Consider the following 19,123-nt stretch of genomic DNA (forward strand, 5'->3'; position numbering starts at 1 on the left):
TGCCTGCCACAGCTGATTTCACTCTTGTGAGCTAAGGGTGGTATTTAAAATCACATAAACATCTTTAAAATGTAAATCATAACAATTAGTAATAAATTCAAATTATCTGATATAATTCTGTGGGTCAACAGAGAAGCTACCTAATTTATGGGTAATCTGGGATAGATCCGAAAGGGAAAAAGGTACATGGATATTGACCAGCCCCTCAGGGCCAGCTTGTTCTCGAAGTGATAGCAGAGCCTCAGGAGAAGAATGTGGGGGAGAGAGCCATTGGGCAGCTATCCGCCTGGTAGATGCATGTAAGCAATTATCTTTAGAGCAGCTACAGAGCAGCTGCCACTCACCCTGGGACGAGGAAACACAGGCAGATGGCGTCTCACTGTGTGCCTTGCAGCGAGAGGATTGCTATCGGCAACCGTCATGTGGACCGAACAGGACGGCTGTTGCTGTTCACAAGAGGAGCTACAAGGGGGCGCCCATTGACCACGAGCCCTCCGAACATGGCGACACCCATTGGCCATGTGACTCATCCGAACATGGTGGTACCCTGTCACGTGGCAGAGGGTTGCAACATGGCAACTGTTCCCGGTGCAAGCTGAACAATCACGCGGCCTGCTAGAAGGACATAGTGATTGAGACCTAGTATGGTGGGCAGGCGGTGAGAATGCTGTAGGGCATAGAGAATTCTCAGGAGAATAAGAAGTTGGAGACTTCGAGGAAGCACTAACAGAGGGATTAGAACCGCTGGGAGAATTATGGGTCCCGGGAGATGGAGGGGAAGACGATCACACAGCGGGAGATAACTGCGACACAGAGGGATTAGAGCTGCTGGGAGAATTAGGGGTCCTGGCACATGGAGGGGAAGATGATTGCACAGCGGGAGATAACAGCAAGGAACCATTTTGGGGGTAGGGAGGCGGCGGCCAGGAAAACACCAGAGGAACGTCGTCAAGCGAATCCTGAGGGAAGGACGGAGAAGTTTGCAGCGCAGTAGAGTTAGCTAAAAGTATCTGAGTGGGAGCACAAGACTTAATGAGAGACGGGTGTGTTCTCAGAATAAGAAAGGCCTGAATATAAGGGAGTTCTAATAACTTGTTGCCGGCCTGACAGAAATCATACAAGTTTCTGAGAATGCAAGGGTCAAATGTTCCTTCCTTGGGCCAACGATTGCCGCTAAATGGGTAGGTTGGCTAGACCTCCCGGCAATAAAAAGTTAATTGTTTAGTTTTTATGGTACTTTTAATTTTTAGAGTATGTAAATTGGAAATTAAACATTGTAAAGGTGTTTTTTGGGAGTTAGAAAATAGGTTTCCCTATTATTTTCCCTGACTGCTTCAGGCAAGAAAAAAAAAAGCCATGGCCCAGAGAACAAGCCATCACTGGTTCTGTGGCGTCACACAGCAGCTAAGGTTTCCAAAACTCATATATTCTAGTCATCACTGAGAAATTTACGAGTGGAGTTCACGTGGGGTCAGTAACAGTTTTGCCTGTGAAAATGCAAGGCTTTAAGGGAAGTGAGGGCCTTTCAGTGTGGGCGGTCCAAAAATCTCTGCTTTGGGCTATCCAAAACCAAAGAACGTGAGAGATTTTAGAATGTGGACACAGGTTTGCCCAGAAAAAACCCTGCCCTGGGCTGTCCTAAGGACGTGAGAATGCCACAGACCCACTTGAACGGGGAGAACAGTCGACTAGGGCAGCCCTCAGTGCCAAGAGTTCCCCGGAGAGTGCTCACCTGAAATCAATCTGGCCGATGGTGAGTGCAGGTGGCTGGTGACAAGTCAAACGTCTCGGAAGAAGAAAAAGCGCGGAATTAATCCAGGATGTTATCCGGTTCATGAATCGGCTGAGGGACTCAACTGGGTGTGAGAACACAGAGAGAGATGACTGGCACCCCCCACCGCTGGAGTCCAGTGATCTCTCTGGCAGACACGTGTCGTGAGGGGTATGTAAGTAGCCTGAGTTTGGGTTGGAACCTAAGGGAGCATCAGGGATGCACGGGTAGCCCATTGGTCCTAAGTTTGGCGCCATAAGCAAATTCCCAGGCGCGGGGAAGGCGGCGTCACAGGTAAATTCCCAGGGGCGGGGGAGATAGGGGCTTCCTGGTTCCAGTTACAGTGTCCAGCCTGGGCCAAAAGCCTTTCAAAAAAGACCAAAAAAAGGGGCTGAGGATTTAGCTCAGTGGTGTAAGCACCTGCCTCGCAAGCAGGCGGTCGTGAGTTTGATCCCCGGTACCGATAAAAATGAAAAAGACAAAAAAAAAAAAAAAAAATCCTGAAAACATCAGTTGGGCATGACATCAGAATTGTTTCTGATATGTTTTTATTTTTTTTTGTTTTTTGTTTTTGATGTAGGGTCTTACAAGGTATTTCAGGCTGGGCTCAAACTCATAGCAATCCTGCCTCAGCCTGCCAGCTGGGATTATAGGTGTATGTCACCATGCCTGACTCTTATTGATTGATTAGTAAGTGAATGGGTGATTCAGTTACATGGTTAAAAATATATTATTCAATGAAAAATTTCCTTGTTCCTAAGCTACCAGGTTTTCTCCTTCTCTTTTTTTAAAAAAATTACAATTAAGTTTATCGGGCACTTGGGATGCTGAAGCAGAATTGCTGCAAATTCAGCTGCAAGGTCAGCCTGGGCTGCGCAACGAGACCCTGTCTCAAAAAACAAAAAAAAGTTTATTGGTACAATTTAGTTATGCATAATGATCACACTCGTTGTAGGGAATTTGCACCTGTGCATGATATATCTTAGTTCCTCCTTTTTGTTGTTGTTGTTAAGTTACCTTCTTCTCAAAGACAACTAATGGTATCACTTTCTTAGGTGCCTTTTCAGATGCATAATACAATACTATGTGCATAATACAGGCAAATGACACCCACATTTGTACATGTGTGCATGCATGTATATGTGCACACTTCTGGGATCAAACCAGAGGTCTCACTTATGATAACACGTGTTCTACTGCTGAACTGTGCCCCTGGCCCTACACACACATATTTTCCCCAAATAGTAGCATATTTACAGTTTTGTAAATCTTTTCTTTTCTTCTTTTCGTACTAGGAATCCAACTCAGGACCTTGCATTTGCCAGGCAGGTGCTCGTGCCTCTGATCTATATCCCCGGTCTCTGTTTTGTAAATCTTTTCCCCCCATTTAACTGAATATTTCAAAAATAAGTTTATAATCTATACTAATACATGAAGAGCTTCCTAGAACATTCACACAGTACTTTTTTGTTTCTTAGTTTTGGTTTTTTGAGACCGAGTCTAGCTATGCAGTTCAGGCTGGTCTTGAACTCACAGGCTATAGCCTCAGCTAACCTCAAACTTTCTGCCTCAGCCTTTTGAGTGCTGTAAATACAGGGATACACCACCATGCCCGGACTTGCACAGTATTGTGTCCACTGGGTGCTAAAACTTTGCCATTCCCTTATTGGTAGTCTTTTAGGCCGTTTGTAGTCTTTGCTATTACAACGAATGCTATAATCAATAGTCTTACGTATGTTATTTCCCACATACAAATGTATCTCTAGGATAAACTTCTAGATATGGATGGAAAGGATATGTACATGTTCTTGGAGTTGTACAGGTGTATACTCCAGTGTTGTGGAACTGTGATGGAATCCTGGCCAGGCTCCTTTGAGAGCACATGGAGAAATGGGCCAGGCAGTTCTCTGAATGGTAGATGTGATGATCATCTACTCTGTGCCTCAGAGGAGCTCAGACGTGATACACTCGGTGTGGTGGCCTGGAGAGGCAAAGCCTTGAGACACAAAATGGAAAAGCGCCTGCTTCTGATCTGGTCAGCGCTGATGCTTGTTTTGGTGAGGCCTCAGGAAAAGAGGACTGCAGCTCTCAAGGCCTTGCAACCCCCACAGAGACTTGACTTAGCGCTTGGGTTTCACCGAGTTTAGCCGACTGGCCCTCACAACTTTCATCTAAATGTTTCTCACAGGCTGGAGAGCACTACCAGGCCAAAAGGTGGACAGGAGTGAAGTGGGAAGGGGGAAGACCAGCTTTGAGTGCTTGCTGGGAAGCCGACGCTACTGAGAACTGAGGTTCTCAGCACTTGCATCTGCCAGGTCCAGCACAAAGTGTTTGTTTGCTTTTTGTGATGCTGGGGGTAGAACCCAAGACCTCATGTGTGATAATCAAGTGCTGTACCATTGAGTGACATCCCCAGCCTTACTGTGTTCTAGTTGAGGACTCAGGTAAATGAACTAGAGATCTACCTACACTGAAAACTAAGAATCATTGCAAGAGTCCCAAACCAGGCAGGGATGGTGGCTCATATCTATAATCCTAGCTACTTGGAATGCTGAGATAGGGGATCACAAGTTCCAAGTGCCTGGGCAATTTAACAAGCCCTGTTTAAAAAAAGAGATCTAGGACTGTTGCTCAGTGTGAGGGCCCTGGATTTAGCCCCTGGTACTGCATTAAAGAGAAAAAAAATCTCTTAAATCCGTGATGCAGTGTTGATCCAAATCTACCTCAAGCTGTTTCAAGACTAATTCAGGAACTTCTTTTCCCTTAGTTTCTTGGTTATCTCCTTAAGCCTTCACACTATCTACAAATTTGTCTGCGGGTGAATAAATGCTGCCACACCCAAGCTGTTAAAGAGAGGATTGGTGTGGCGCTTGAGGACAGATGTAGCCTGGCAGTAAACACAGCAGCCAGAGATCCCAGTGAGAACCACAAAACCAGGAAGAGAGAAGGAAGGGGAAGTGGGGCTGTGGAATGAAGGCGGGCCATCCATCCTATCCCCTGTACATTCTTCCTAAGGGCATCTGCCTGGATAGCTCTGTAGCCTCTCACTTCAGTGGCCACTTGGGAAGTCATCTGTCACCCTGTGTGGCACTGCTCCACCTTGGTTCTCCTGCCACTGTGACCCCACTCCCTTCTGGTTGAATCGATCTTCTTCCACCTTCTTCCAGAGACAATTTTCCCCCTTCCTGTCTCTCATGACTCTCATGCTGGTCACTGCTGTGCAGGTAATTCCCTGCTGTCCCTTGGATGCTACCCTCTCTGCTGAACTTGAACTGTTTATATTGCACACCAGATGTTTCCATTTGGATATCCTGTCATCATCTCAAACTGAGCATGTGTAAAACTGAGCCTGTCTCCCCCTCCCAGTTTCTGTTTTTTCTGCCCATGCACAGCATCAGCTTTCTCTTACCCATCCAAGCTCAAAACTTGTCAGATCTTATGCCCCCCATTCTTTCCCTCCCAGACACAAGTCATGACAGCTTTCTTTTCACCATCTTTTACTGTTCCTTAATCTTCTCATTGTATCTGCTAAGATAGGGTCTTACCACCCCATGTTTTAGATATTTAATAGCTAATCACATCATCTTCTTGCCCACAGCTTTTATCCCCTGGTCTGTCTTTCATGCCTGGTCGGACAGATTTTCCAGGATGATTTCTTTTATCTTATCTCTCTTGTCCTGAAACATTCCCATCACCATAGATACAGATACAAGCTCCTTGGGCTAAGGTTCAAGAGCCTATTTTGGCTCCAACCAGCTTCACTGATATTATATAATACCAACTACTCAGGAGACTGAGGCAGAAGGATCTCAAAGTGGAAGCCAGCTGGACAAATGGGCAAGGTCCTATTTTAAGAGAAAAAAAGGGAAGCTGGGCATGGCGGCATTAGCTTATAATTCCAGCTCTTGGGAGGCTGAGGCAAGAGGATCACTGTGAGTGCAAGGCCAGCACAGCGAAACTGTCTCAAAAAGAAAACAAGCGGAGGGGCTGGGTATGTAGTTCAACAGTGGAGCACACTTATGTTCTCTCCCCAGAATCACTCATCCAACACACACACAGAAGAGCACCAGCTCCGCACCCAGACTTTGGGTCAAACCCCACGTGTTGAGTGACTGTGCCATGTGTAATTTCTCTCCTGAAATTCCCCCTTTTCTCTCCCTCTCTCTCTCTCTCTCTCTCTCTCTCTGTCTCTGTCTCTGTCTCTCTCTCTCTCTTTTCAGTTTTTTTGGCACAGGGTTTCCCTAGATAACCTAGATTGGCCTCGAATTTTTGCCTCAGGCTCCTGGTTGCTGGGATTACAGGTATGTACCATCATGCCCCGAATTTACTCTTTAAAAATCATTGGATAAGAAATGTTGTATGCCTGTTTATGATCCCAGCACTCAGGAGGCTGAAGCAGGATATCAACAAAAGTTCAAGGCCAGCCTGGGATACATAGTGAGTTCAAGGCCAACCTGACCTATATAGCAAGACCCTGTCTCAAAAAAAAATTTTTTTTAAAAGAAATTTTGTAGTTGTTTCTGGGCTGAGAGTGAGGCTAAAATGCACATAGGCCAGTGTTGGAAACACATAAATGCTCAGGTGCCAGCTTTTGGTGGCATTGGTCCTAAAGTGCATTCTGTGCCCAGTACACCTTACCCTGACCACCCATGCCAGCTGCTCAGCCCAGTCCTCCATCTGGAGTGCCATTCACTGCCCACCCATACTGTGTACTTGCATTTCCTTTTGGGAAAATCATTGTAAGTATTGCTGCAGTGCTGCTCAGACTGAGCTAGGATGTGACAGATGTATCATGGGGCAAACAAAGCCAGCCATAGGCCACACATACACATCTAATTGTATCTGTTTTTATGTTGAAGCAATCTATTCTAGACATAACACGGAGTGCAAAACTGGCAGATTTCAAAGATAAAACATGAAGCTACTAAGAATGTTCAGTGTGTCAGGTCTGCACCCTTTGTACGGTGGGAAGGTCCAGGAAGCAGGGATCCAATGAGCTCAGGAATGGGTGCAGATCAAGTGAGGCAGGGCACTTGGGGGTCAGGGGGACAGTGAGAGGTACCCATCGTCTCTGCAGCGCATGAGGGAGGCCCCTGTGGCCCCACCCACTTTTCCCTTCCAGTACCCTCACACTTGGCTCTGTGGTGCTCCTAGGTTGCCTGGGGCAGCACTTGTATTACAAGGGTCTTTAACTCTCCCCATATGTAAGCCTTATCTCAGCAACTCCATCTTAAGCATCTGGAGCACAGGTGTGGAGTGGCTAGATAGGGAGACAGCTTGGCAGTGAACTCCCACCCTGGTGTTTACTGATTGAGCAAGGCACATTTCCTCTCAGCCTCAGTTTCCTTATCTGTAAAACACAGCTAATGCTTCCCTGATGAAATTGTTCTGAGAGTTCGAGTAAATAACATGCCCTTATGTGCAGCGCAGCAGATGGCATGGGGAGCCACCAAGGGCCATGCTCTTGGTAAACATCTGCTTCTCAAATATTCCCATCCCCCAGAGTGCCCCTTCCCCGCAACTACTGTGCCTGCTCTGCCTCCTTCCTGTCACAGTGGAGACACCTACAGAAGGCACCCTCCCCTGTGTCCTAGTTCCTGGTCCTCTTGACCTTTACTCCTGGGCCTGCTGCCCTGTGTTCTGCAGCATTATGCCCCCTTCCTGTTGGACACTCTCTTTACTGTATGACTGGGCTGCATTATCACTGCATCTAAAACAAAAGACAAACAAAACCTCCCTTAACCCCACTCCTTTCTAGTGACCACTCCAGTTCTCTGCTCCCTATTCAGTAAAAAATCCCTGAACGAGTTGGTACTTCTGCTGCCAGTCCAGATCGTCTGTTACCCATCACTACACAAAACTGCTCTTATCAAAGCCACCACTTATCTCTGCACAACTGAATCCAGCAGACTGTTCTCAGCCTGGCACTTGACCAGCCTCTTGGGAACATCTGAGACCTGAAGCCCTCTGCCAGCCCCTCCACTCCCTGGTCTTTCTCTGGCCTCATTGGCGGCTCTCATCTCATTTGTTTCATGCCTTCTACTTGGCCTGAGCATAGACCACCTTAGGCTGTCCCTAGATCAGTTCTTATTTCTACATTCACTCAAGTAATCTCTTGCACTCTTGTGGCTTTAAATGCCATCTAAAAGATCCCCAAGGTTAGACCTCAAATCTGGACCTCCGCAGCATGCTACACTTATGTGTCTTCTAACAAAGACCCATCCTAACGGCATTATGTCACAGACACTTCAATTCCAGCAGGTCCAAAAACCAAACTCTTGATCTCCACCCTGACCTTCCCTTCCTACAGTCCTTCTACTTTAGCAAGGAAAGCTGTGTCCTTCCAGTCACTCAAGCCAAAACCTGCAGAATTATCCTTGGATCCTAAATCTTAAATTCCTCAATCCAGATGAGCAAGCTCTCTCTTCAAAATACAGAAAGAATCTGGCCACTTGTCACCACCTCTATCTCGCTATTCTGGTGCCTATCACTGTCACTTCTCGCCAGACTGACTCCAGCGGTCTCCTGAGCTGCTTGGCTACTGTCTTCCCCCAAGTGCCACAGTTTGTTCTCCCACAGCTGCAGTCATGTTTTCATAATGTAAGTTCAATGATGTCATTGTTTAAAGTGCTCCAGTGCCTTCCCCTCTCACTCAGAAGAAAATCCTGAATTCTTATCATGGCCTGAAAGACCCTATGGGGAATGGCTTGCCATCTGCGTGGCCCCAGTGGCCCACCCCTTACTTCCCTGACCTTGGCTGCACTGGCCTCTACGCTGTTGTGTAAACAGGATGGAAATGACCCTGCAGTGAAGACTTTCTCCTTGTTTTTTCTGTCTGGAACATACAGATGTATGCCTTGACCCTCACTTTAAGTCTTTGCTCAAATGCCCACCTTGGCAGAGTGCCCAACTTTCCTGAAATAGCACTTCTAGCATTGTCTGGTGCCCTGTGGTCCCTAATCCTGATTTTCCTTTCCACTGACCACTGCCTGACACATTTATCTTCCATGTTTGTTTTTTCTATCCCTTTGCCATCAGTAACACCCTATGGGGACTTTTGGTTCCTGGCAGACAACATGTGTGAAGGCCAAGCATGATGGTGCACCCTGTAATCCCAGAACTCTGGAGGCTAGGGCAGGAGGATTGCTTTGAGTTTGACACCAGCCTGAGTTACATAGTGAGTTCAAGGCTAGACTCTGTAGGGAGACCCTGTCTCAAAAACAAAAACAAGTGGAAAAAAAAATGTCATCATGTGCTGGGCAGGGGCCTGGTGTTAACTGGAAGAGCCTGATACTGTGTGGCTTCTGTTGTCTGCCCTACCACTTACCTGCTGTGTGCTTTTGGATAGCTCTTCTTATCCTCTCTGGGCTTTAACTTCCTTTTCTGTAAAATCCACCAAAAGATTTTTAAAGAGGAATAGAGAACACATTAAAAGTCAGTAGGATGGGGGCTAACAAGGCACTTGGCCCCTCTCTAGGCTGCTTGCAAGGAGTAAATGTGTAGGGCTGTCTCCATCCAGCATGGGTTTGTGAGTTTGAGGCTAGCCTGGGCTACATAGCAAGACCCTGTCTAAAACAAAAAACAATTTATGCCACATAGAGGGTGACAGAATCCATTTTCCATGTTGTGCCCTGACCCACAGTCCCCTAAGCATTGTTCTTGCTAACAGCTATTTCCCTTCTAAGGGCCCTCTGTGGCCTTATCTGAAGCAGGTCCTACAAGTTGAGACTCTCTGCTTTGCTTTGGATAGAAGTACCCAGATAGGGGAAGCAGAGGTGTTTTCTGGGCATACATAGGTCCATCTGGACTTATGATCCATGGCCCCAGACAGTGAATTCTTCTCTACCAAAGCACCCGTGTTTGTGAGGTGGCCAACACTGGCCACACTAGGCCTGCGAGTCCAGTAGGTTTTTCCCTGCTGGTTGGTAGAAGGTGCCTACAGTGGTTCTCCTGTGTGCCACTAGGGGGCACTAGAGATTGATCAGCTCTAGAGATAACTTTGGGTCAGTTAGGGTTGGAAAAGAGGAGTATTGCTGGCTGTCCTGCCCACTAACTTGGCAGAGACTGCCAACCAAAGCAAGGCCACATCAAGGGAATGGAGGTCGGGATTTCAGACTCAATGTACTTTATTGTAAGCAGTAGTGAACCCCTTGCCCTGTGAGCTCAGCCAGTCCTGCCCTCAGATTGCCAGTGTTTGGTGGGAAGTGCATCTTTGCCTTCTGATTCATCTGCTCTGCACAAGGCTTTGCCACACCATAGGTCATGGCCAGGTCCTCATTCCCAGTGACCACTGTCCATCTTGGAGGTGCACAGGCCTCGGAGGAGGCTGTTGGAGTCTGCTGGTTAGATGGAGGGGCTGATACCTCCAGACTCAGCTACCAAATAGTCTTTCATAGCAGAACTGAGCTGAACAGCAGAAACTAGTTGTTTTCTTCTTTCCTGAAGTTCTCAGTAGCGAGCAAGTGTGTCGAGGGCAGGATGGCCTGGTGGTACCTCAAAAGGGATAGAGATGCCAAAGGCTTTGGAAGATAGGAATACCAAAAAAAGAATCAGTTAAAAGTCCCGTGATGGCATTTTACCACCCCCAGTTCTTTTCTTTTCTTTTTTGGTACCAGGAATTGAACTTAGAACCTCACACTTGCCAAGCAGGCACTGTATCACTAAGCTATATCCCTGGCCCAACCACCCCTAGTTATTAGCTATTGTCTATAGTCTTGGCAAACCCCTCAGTACTAAATAGTTCCTTGGACCCTAGATGCATCCTTCCCCCACCAGTATGTCAGAGATAAGAGTTAACATATTTTCCTGAAACTGGCACCTTGGAGAACCTTGTTTGCCTGCTCAGCAAGGACCCCCACACCTGTGTCCATTTCTCCCTTAGGCCAAGGGAGCCCCCACCCAGGCCAGCAGGGTAGCAGTGCCTAGAGAAGCCCATGTATTCCCTGAAAGCCATCCAGCCTGTCCTGACCTGTATTGGAAGCGAGGGTCTCCAGGGTGGCTCTTCAGCACCTGACACACCTCCAGGGGTGGCTCCAAGCCCATCTGCTTTGCTCTATGCCAGCGCTGTAGCCGTGTGATCCCTGCCAGGGTGCAAAGAAAACTCAGAAGCCTCGAGGAGCATTGAAAAACAGTCCAGGCTAGAGAAGGTGTGTGTGTGTGTGTGTGGGTCCTCAAGAGCCTCCACAGCCCCCAACCTCAGAAGCAGTGCCTGAGTCAGACATTAACAGTGTCTTGTGGATAATACTGGGTCATTTTTCAGATGTGTGGGTGAAAGACTGGCTCAGAGATGCGCTTGGTGGGCAGGGTGAATTCTCACCTGTGCAGGGCCCGTACTCCCAGGCCAGGTCAAACTGCCGCAGCAGCTCCAGTTCTGCATGTTCCTCGCTGGGGGGCTGGGGCTCTTCCCCTGCAATGACACGCTGCTCCTCAGGCCTGCTCAGGCCTTTGCCCTGGCCCTGGCCTCAATAGTTGTGCCACTGTTTCTGGCTCTCTCCCCACCCCTTTGCCTCTGTCCTTTAGCAACAGGACCTTAGACCTTGGGTCAGAAGTAGAGTACGTGCTCACTTCCCCTTCCGTCTGGCCCCCACCTACTATGTGGTCCCTGCGTTTCCAGTCCTTCTGCCACCCCCATGCTTCAGAGACCTAGTTCTGGTGCCAGCTCCCCCTTGCTGTGCCCAGCGGGTCCCTCCCTCCTCTTCACAACCGGGTAGGAGTCTGTGATGAGCCGCTTCCGGCCCATGGTGGCCACCCAGGCAGGAGGAGGCGACTGCGGGGAAGAAACAGGCCAGCGGGCGTGCGAGAGACAGCTGCTGAGACACAGAGAGAGATGGGGCCAGAGAGAGAGATGGGCCAGCGACGGGCAGACAAGATGACCCAGACAAGCGAAAGAGGAAATCTCCAGGTTCCAGAGAATGACGCTTGTCCCCCGCCCCCACAAGAACGCACTCATACAGCCCTAAGCCAATGGCAGGCCGCCTCTGTGGGGCGGGGCCCTGAGTCTAGCCAATAGCGGGAGCCACAGGGTGAAGGGCGGGGCAGCTGCCCAGCTGTGTTCTGGGGGAGGAGGGGTTAGGCCAGGGTGGGAGACCTGTCAAGATGCCCCAGACTTCACCACCTACTCTTACCCCCATTGGTCTACATAGGTCCCCGGGGACTTGCGGAGCGTTATCCTCAGCCTCTCACTTCCCGTTTTCCCTTGCTAGGCAAATGTTCTTTTCAACCTCACTAATCCCCGTGGCCGGTTTGTAACTCCCCTGAGCCCAGCTGGAACCTTCCACTCTGACCCTTTGGCTGCAGAGCACTGTGGGGGCAGATCTGGAGGTCCGAAAGAGTTTGGCCTAACCCAGCTCCATTCCCAGCTCTTACCCCACCCTCACTGACTCCAGGAGACCTGGCTGGAGAAGCCTATGCATTCTGAAAGCGCCTTTCTCACAGTCTGCGCCCAGAGACACTGCCCACTCCTAGTCCAGTCAGGCTGTTGCCTTGTTGGCCCTCCCACAGCCTGCCCCAGCCTGCCCCAGCCTGCCCGATTAGTAAGGAAGATTCTATATCAAGCAGGAGGCCAGAAGATGTGTAGTCCCCCATCATAATGTGATTGGGTCCCTAGTTCTTCACTGGCCATATCTCTCTTGTGCGTATAAGCATAAGATATCAATCACCTTAACCCTCATAGTGCTCTTACACATGCCAAGTACTTTTCTAAGCCTTTCACACATACTCAAAATAGACATCAAAAATTTTTTTGAAAGTAGGAAGCATAGACATACTATTGCTAACAGGCTTAGTGGGGCCCCCATCAGACCCCAAAATCTTTTTTGTGCTCACAGGTTACAGGTAGAGGGGCTTCACAGTTGTCAGTGTGTGAGCTGTAATTCCTAACAGAAAAGAGAGAAAGGGTGGGTCAGAGCTCCGTGGAGCCACAAGAGGATTAGCATCAAAGGCCTTTTGGAAGAGGTGGGCTGCTGTAAACAATGTGTCTCAGTTCTCCACCCATGACCTTTGTCTCTAGGGCTCTTGTCATCGCTGACTCACCCCTACTCTCACCTCCCCCTCACCAACTTCCTGGCAGCAGGCAAAAGTGCTGGCCAGTAGGAGTCTGGGAACCAGCACTGGGACCAGCCCAGCACTAATCACCCTCTAGAAATCCCATCCGATTCTTCCTTCCGGGGTACATGGGCCAGTGCTTGCTCAAAGGCTTCTGCCTTTCTGTTTTTTTGCAGGTCTGGGATCTTGGAATAGAGGAGAATGGTTTGGAGAGGAGACCACCAGAGGGGAAGAGCAGTTGTGTATTAGGGGTCCTGTTCTTGTCTAACTCAACCCATCAGCTTCATCAAGGTGCCAAGGCTAAGAAGGAAGAAGCCGTGTGTGTACAGCACAGAGGGCCCCTCCCTCCTTTGTTGTTTTGGCTCTGGTAGTCTAATCTCCCCATCTGCCTCTTAGGCTAAGCAGAACGCACATCCAGGTGGAAAGGTCTCTGCTGAGTTGAACAGTACAGTAGAGAGGCCCCTTCCATCAGTTTGGGAAGTTGCTGGGTCTAGGTAGGCACTGAGTGCTTGCTTGGTAGAGACACAGCACCCAGGCTGTGCAACAGACCGCCCATCCCTGAAGAGCCTCTGTGAGGGGCTCTTGGGCTGTTTTCACAAGTGTATGGCACCTACCACCTGAGTCCACAGAGCCTTGAGGGAATAGAGAGCAGTGGGTGGGGCAGACCCCTCCTCATTCCTGGTTCCTCCCACCCCTGAAAGCTGATAGCCGTGGGGCCTGCCACCGCCCAGGGAGCGTGAAATGGGGTATGCCCTGGGCAGCCGCAGCAGCTCCCACCACTGCCTCGGCCTATTTCTTTCTCCCCGTGGCAGCCACTGGCACCCTGACCTACTCTGTGGATGCCTCAGTGACCAGCCTCTGTCCCTGCCTGTTTCCCCCAGCTCTGTCAAGCTCAGGGCAAGCTAATCTCTCCCACTCAGCCCAGAAGATGTCTCCTGTGAGCTTTAGCTCCTCACCCGGGCCCCAGAAAGACAGACACAGTGATCAGCATGAGCACAGAACTGCTAAGACTGGCCTTCTGGCCTGGGGTTGAAGGGACACTCCCCAGCCAGCATGTTCTCCTCTCCTAGTCAGATGACAGTAGTACTGCACCCCAGTGGAATAGTTGGCATATAGGGAATTTGGAACCATGCCTGACCTTCTAAGATCCTTCTTCACTCAGCATCTGGACCCGTAAGGGATTCCAGAAATCAGTCTGGGCCCTCAACCTGTCACACCTTAGGTCTTTCCTCATTTACTCTCCAACCCCTTTCCTCCCTGATATCCTTTCTGTCTAGAACCCTCTTCCCTTCCTGCTTAAGCGGCTTCCTGGGCCTATCACAGTCCAGGCCTTTGAGTGGAGTCCAGGCCAGGCTCTGAGTATGGAGCCAAGTTCTCTCCTTTGGGGAGTGCTCAGATGCTCACATATATGTTCTTTGTTTCAGCCCTGACACCACAGACTGGTGAAGGGACCCTTAAGAGTAAGCTTTGCATGTTGGGAATACCTCATGTTTTTGCTTCAAGGCCAAGTTGAAAGTTCTGAGGATCCCAGGAATGAAAAACTGAAAGAGAAACCCAGTGCCTTCCTGGGGGTTGAGGACCATTGCTGACTGCTCTAGGGAAAGGGGGATCAGCCCTGGTTTAGCTCAGGCTGAGCTTAGATGATGAGGCAGGATGGAGGAGTAGCAATTGCACGTGCTCTTAAGGCCTTTTTCTCTCCCCTAGCTCATCATGGAGCTTGTGAGGAGAGCCAGGTAAAACTGGGAAAGGGGAGGAAGTAGCTGCCTGTGCCCCAGAGGGCTGTAGGGCATATTCAGCTCTGCTCTCCTCTCTGGAGCATCCCCCTTCCTCAGTCCCTCTGACACTGCCACCCACCCTGAGCTGGGTATCAGGGGATTCTGGGCTGCCAGATGAACACCCTCAAGTGCCAACTGAACATACACCCTGGCCCCATTCTGTACCCTGTGGACCAGATTCTTTCAATCCTGATCCAGATTCTCTGGCTTGGTGGGCTTAAAAGGAAGAAGCTGGAGAAAAGGAAAGGCTCCCCCTTGGTCTCTAGTGTGCCTTCTTCCCTGCCTCTGCCATCTTCTGCACTTTTTCTGGTCCCCTTTTCATTTACCTAGGCCATCCTAGTCCTGGATAAATATTGGAAGATTTGAAAGGGGGTCTAGAGGCCATTCCTCACCTTGGCCACCAGGTGTCAGACTTTGTCTAGCTGGAAAGAAGATCTTAACTAACACCGGCTTCCCCCTTCAGCCAGCCTGGGAGGTCAGGATAAGTTGGGAAGAGCATAGAGGTGACCCCTGAACCAGTGAGGTCTAGGCCAAGGAACCTAGAGGCTGAGAGTCCAAGGGACTTCAGAGTGTTTTCACAGGCCCCACCACCCACTGACTAGAGCTTTGTCTCCTGCTGTGTACCAGGCTGAGTCAGGGAGCTCAAGAGTTGAAGAGACAAAGGCATCAACAGTTGTGGCTCCAGAGAAGTGGGAGCTAAGAGGAAGCTGCCCATCAGAGCACGCAGCCAGGCCTGCATCACTAGCCCCTGCTTTTTAGGCTAAAGAGAACAGGGGCCTCTGGGTGCTTTCCCCATTCTCAGGACCGGGCCTGGGCTGTGGTAATGTGATGAGTGGTGGGGCACGCTGGAATGAGCCTCCTCACATCCTAAATCCTAGATGTTGGGTCAGTTTTGCATCAAGGTCTGATGGTTGCCACCTCCCATTCTGCCTCCTCTGTACCCACTGCTACCCTCCAGGCAATTGTCACCTCTCCCAATGGACAGGGTTGTGTTTGTTTTCTCAAACTCAAGTGTACTTTCAGACACCAAAATGACCGGTTTCTAATCTACATTCTCTCCCTTCTTCCTCCTTTTTAGCCTGGAGTAGGGCAGAGGCGTTCTAGAAATAATGCCCTACACACACTGCAGAGCCTCAGGTAATGTTGATTAATATCTGACCTCTGGATACATAGACTCCTGGCTCTAAGGCCACAGCCTCCCAGGTGCTGGGATTACAGGAGTGTGCCACCAACGCCCAGCTAAAGCCATACTTAAGGGGTAAAACCTAGGTAGCCTGAGAGAACTCATCATATCTCTTGAGGCAGTTGTATTTAGAGAACCAATGACAGGTGCACCAAAAACACTAGTGACCTATCATTTAGCAAGGGCTTCCTGTCCAATGGTTACAGAAATTTTACCCTGTGGAACACAGTGCAACAACTCAGAGGACGGACCTATACCCCTGTTGCTGTGATTATGAGCTATTTGGGGGAGAGTTGAAGAATTCAAGCTCTAAAAGGTTTGTGCTAGTATTGTTCAGACAATTAAATGCAGATATCTTATATTCAGAGTAACTGATTTGAAGATAATAATGTGCAATGTATATACCATTGTTACCCCTAATTATTGTTTTGAAATTTTGTTTCTTTTTCCTCTCTCTTTAAAATAAAATAGATTTGAAAAATAGTGAGTTCAAGGCCATCTCAAAAAAAAAAATCAATACCAAAAACCTGGGGCCAGGGATTTAGCTCAGTGATTCAAGTGCTTGCTAGGTAAGCACAAGAAGAGCTGGGGTTGTAGCTCAGTGGTTAAGTAACCTGGATGGAGGAGGGGGGACTTCAGTCTCTTAAGTGCCCTCTCTGCTCGTGCTCCAAGGCACACCCTTTGCACCCTTATGACAGAGAACTCCAATACTCCCTGCATGTATCACTCTCTAATCAGCTTCCTTCTTGTTTTTCTCTACTGCCTATCCTGCCTGCACCTTGTGGCTCAGTGGTTCAGTCAACATAACAGTTCCTAGTGTTGTAGAATCCCTTAATACTCTGCTGTTCCTACCTCACCGGTCCTCAGCCTTGGAAAATGCCCTCTTCACTCTATTACTGCCTTTGGCCACCTCAGGCTTAGTAGGAAAGGTCACAGTTCATGCCAAATGGGCTCCTAATAAAGATAGGTCTGTTCTCCAGGCATGGTGGCACACACCTGTAATCTCACCACTCAGGAGGAGGATCACCATGAGTTCAAAGCCAGTCTGGGCTACGTAAGCAAGTTCAAGATAAGCCTGCTACATAGTGAGATTCTCCCTCAAACTACCTCACCCAAATAAGTCTGCTGGCATTCTCTGGTTCTCCTTTATGGCTGCCCAGCAAGCCTTTGGCTTTTCCTCTCGTTGTCTCCTTACCTCTCCAGTCTTCTCCAGCCACTATCACCTCACTCCACAATAGATGTTTAGATATCTTCTCTTTATATTTTTATTTTATTTTATTTTAGTAGAATATATTTATTGAGAGAAAGAAAGCTTCTGTCTGAGAGAGACAAAAGGGGTCTGGACCAGGTTGCCTGATATCTTCTCTTTACACCAAACTCAGAGGAAATGTTATTTCCTCCTCTCACACCATATCCTTCTTGGTCTCATACTTTTGTGTCTGCCTGTCATCCACTTTCCTACCCTGTGACTTCCTAACCACCAAAGCCAGTAGATTTATCTCCATAGTCTTCTCCCAGTTCCTGGAGGGCATCTGAGACTGCCTCCTTCCAATTCTTCTCTCAACTTCTAAAACACTCTTGTTTTGAACTCATTAAATCAGTTTAAATCAAATTAACAAGGACATTACAGTACTAGGCATTGTGCTAAAATGCTGTCAGGATGCAAAGATGAACAATCCTGGATCCTACCCTGAAGACACTACCCACATGAAAAGGAAGCAAACAGGCATAATCGACCTCCATCCTGCCTCCTCTGCACCTTTCTGGATTCTGGCCTCCTCCCAGGCTGGTATTAAATCCCTTCTGGTGCATTTGTGCAAAAAGTGACACTGAGCACTCTCTGTGTGCCAGGGACTGGAAATATGGTGATGGCCCTGGATATTGCTTTCTCCTCTAGCAATTCCAGCCTAGGGCCTTCATTTCACTAGATGCTTTGCCTTGTACCCTAGCATTTGGAGGAGGTATTCATTCTTCTTTTTTTTTTTTTTTTCATCAAGGTCTTGCTGTGTAGTTCACGGTGACCTTGAACACACTATGTAACCCAGACTGGCCTCAAGCTTGCAGTGATACACCTGCCTCAGACTCGCAAGTGCTGGAATCCCAGGCATGGACCACCACATTTGGCCAGCATTGAGACGGTACTCAAGGCTTCATGTAGGCTAGGCAAGCCCACCCCACCTTTTGTTTTTGTGTTTTTTGTTTTTTTGAGACCAGATCTCACCAAGTTCCCCAAACTGGTCTTCAACTTTTAATCCTTCTGCCCCAGCTGTTAGGTAGTCAGGACTACAAGCATGTCTTTTCTAGATTATTCTATACACTAAGGGAACTTTTTTTTTGTACCAGGGATCAAACTCATGACCTCATGCTTGCTAGGCAGATGCTTATGCCACTGAGCTAAATCCCCAGCCCCCATGAACATTTAGAACATTTTTTTATTTAGGGGGAATGTATGAGATAAGGTCTTGCTATATAGTTCAGGCTGGTCTTGAACTCACTGTGTAGCCCAGGCTGGCCTCAAACTCATGACAATCCTGCCTTGGCCTCCCCGGTGCTGAGATTACAAGTGTGCATCACCTCACCCTGTGTAGAACACCTTTAAACTGGAGCCTGAATGAGGTACTGGAATAGAAAACAAAGAGTCAGAGTCTATCCCCAAAATTCTGCATTAAGCAGTGTAGTAATGTATATGCTCCATGAGAACAGGACCCACCATCCTTGTCTGCTGTCTTCCTTACAGCCCCTTGCTTAGTGTTTTGCATAGACCAGGCCATGACACATTTGCCCATGCATGGTAACAGCTCAAACACTTTCTTCTTTCTGTCTTGTTAGGCTAGGAGAGGGCTTGCAGGTATCCCTGGCCATGCCTGGACAGATGTCTCAGCCTATGTAAGTGATGCATGTTCCACTTGGGCCAAGTGATACTGGGACATTCCACAGAGACTGGCTGGCCCACAAGCAGGTCTAGTAGCTCTTGCACCTACACTCTGTGATTTTTTTCTACTGGCTTGTGGACTTCTGAGTACCTCCTCCTCTACACTGCCTACTTTCAAACCTCATTATTTAAGGAAATCTTTTTTTTTTTTTTTTTTTTTTTTGTCTTTTTCCTTTTTATCGGTACCGGGGATCGAACTCACGACTGCCTGCTTGCAAGGCAGGCGCTTATGCCGCTGAGCTAAATCCCCAGCCCCAGGAAATCTTTTCTTCCTACACAGGCTGCAAGTTCTGTGAGGGCAGGAGCCAAGTTGTTTCTGGATTTTTTTTTTTTTTTTTTTTTTTGCTCTCATGTATCAATTAGTAGTGATGGGTAGGTAATTAAATCTTTTATAAAGTTTGTCAACTGACTGACATTAC

The 19,123-nt window shown here is 48.4% G+C and overlaps 2 protein-coding genes across 3 annotated transcripts in view; one reads left to right on the forward strand and one right to left on the reverse strand.

Annotated features, from left to right (window-relative positions):
- Rad9a (RAD9 checkpoint clamp component A) overlaps positions 1-19,123 on the forward strand; it is a 65,225-nt gene that overhangs the window by 16,562 nt on the left and 29,540 nt on the right. The gene's annotated exons all lie outside the window — the stretch shown is intronic.
- Pold4 (DNA polymerase delta 4, accessory subunit) lies at positions 9,880-11,683 on the reverse strand. Of its 2 annotated transcripts, none has more exons than XM_013150824.2 (4): positions 11,363-11,683; positions 11,088-11,177; positions 10,740-10,851; positions 9,880-10,290 (listed from the first exon to the last, which is right to left on the reverse strand). In XM_013150824.2, the coding sequence occupies exons 1-4, from the start codon at positions 11,400-11,402 to the stop codon at positions 10,266-10,268; spliced, it is 267 nt and encodes an 88-aa protein (XP_013006278.1). In that variant the 5' UTR covers positions 11,403-11,683; the 3' UTR covers positions 9,880-10,265. The 2 variants fall into 2 exon arrangements, with proteins under 2 accessions (XP_013006278.1, XP_003468150.1); XM_003468102.5 differs by having other exon boundaries at positions 11,414-11,676.

Source organism: Cavia porcellus, unplaced genomic scaffold (assembly GCF_034190915.1).
Source record: "Cavia porcellus strain 051 isolate PalLab524CR breed Dunkin Hartley unplaced genomic scaffold, mCavPor4.1 scaffold_17, whole genome shotgun sequence".
Classification (NCBI taxonomy): domain Eukaryota; kingdom Metazoa; phylum Chordata; class Mammalia; order Rodentia; family Caviidae; genus Cavia; species Cavia porcellus.

Bases quoted from the DNA above. Each gene is read 5' to 3' on its own strand.
- Pold4 (XM_003468102.5), bottom strand. From the start codon at position 11,510: ATGGGCCGGAAGCGGCTCATCACAGACTCCTACCCGGTTGTGAAGAGG. The intron at 10,852-11,087 runs GTGAGAATTCAC...GCACCCTGGCAG, and splicing joins GGAGTACGGGCCCTGCACAG to GGATCACACGGCTACAGCGC. The intron at 10,291-10,739 runs GTCAGGACAGGC...TATCTTCCAAAG, and splicing joins GACCCTCGCTTCCAATACAG to CCTTTGGCATCTCTATCCCT.